Source organism: Penaeus monodon, chromosome 32 (genome assembly GCF_015228065.2).
Source record: "Penaeus monodon isolate SGIC_2016 chromosome 32, NSTDA_Pmon_1, whole genome shotgun sequence".
Classification (NCBI taxonomy): domain Eukaryota; kingdom Metazoa; phylum Arthropoda; class Malacostraca; order Decapoda; family Penaeidae; genus Penaeus; species Penaeus monodon.
This window is the reverse complement of record NC_051417.1, coordinates 17,298,439-17,298,692: the sequence shown is the minus strand read 5'-3', so window position 1 is coordinate 17,298,692 and position 254 is coordinate 17,298,439. Positions and strand designations below refer to the sequence as shown.

General features: G+C 33.9%; 1 protein-coding gene across 1 annotated transcript in view; it reads right to left on the bottom strand.

Annotated features, from left to right (window-relative positions):
* The window catches only part of LOC119593575 (G-protein coupled receptor moody-like), a 23,359-nt gene that overhangs the window by 11,046 nt on the left and 12,059 nt on the right, over positions 1-254 (bottom strand). Inside the window, exon 3 of the mRNA XM_037942532.1 lies at positions 147-154. Coding sequence (XP_037798460.1) covers positions 147-154 — 8 coding nt within the window. The remainder of the gene's footprint in view (positions 1-146; positions 155-254) is intronic.

Sequence of the window (254 nt, the reverse complement as noted above, 5' to 3'; positions counted from 1 at the left end):
TGTAGGGGGCGGAAACCATGAATCTCTTTGAAAAATGAACAGAAAATTAAAACCATGAAACCTATTCGAGAGCTTTGAATAGACCTTATGTTATCAAAGAATTGTTATGCAAAGTTTGCAAATCAAAATTTCTATTTAGGGATAATAATAGTTTCTGCGGATTTCATATTTCAGGAATTCTAGGTGTATGTGGGTGGCATGTAATAAATTTTCCAATGGCTATTATATGCCTGCGCGTATGTGTACATTCATTC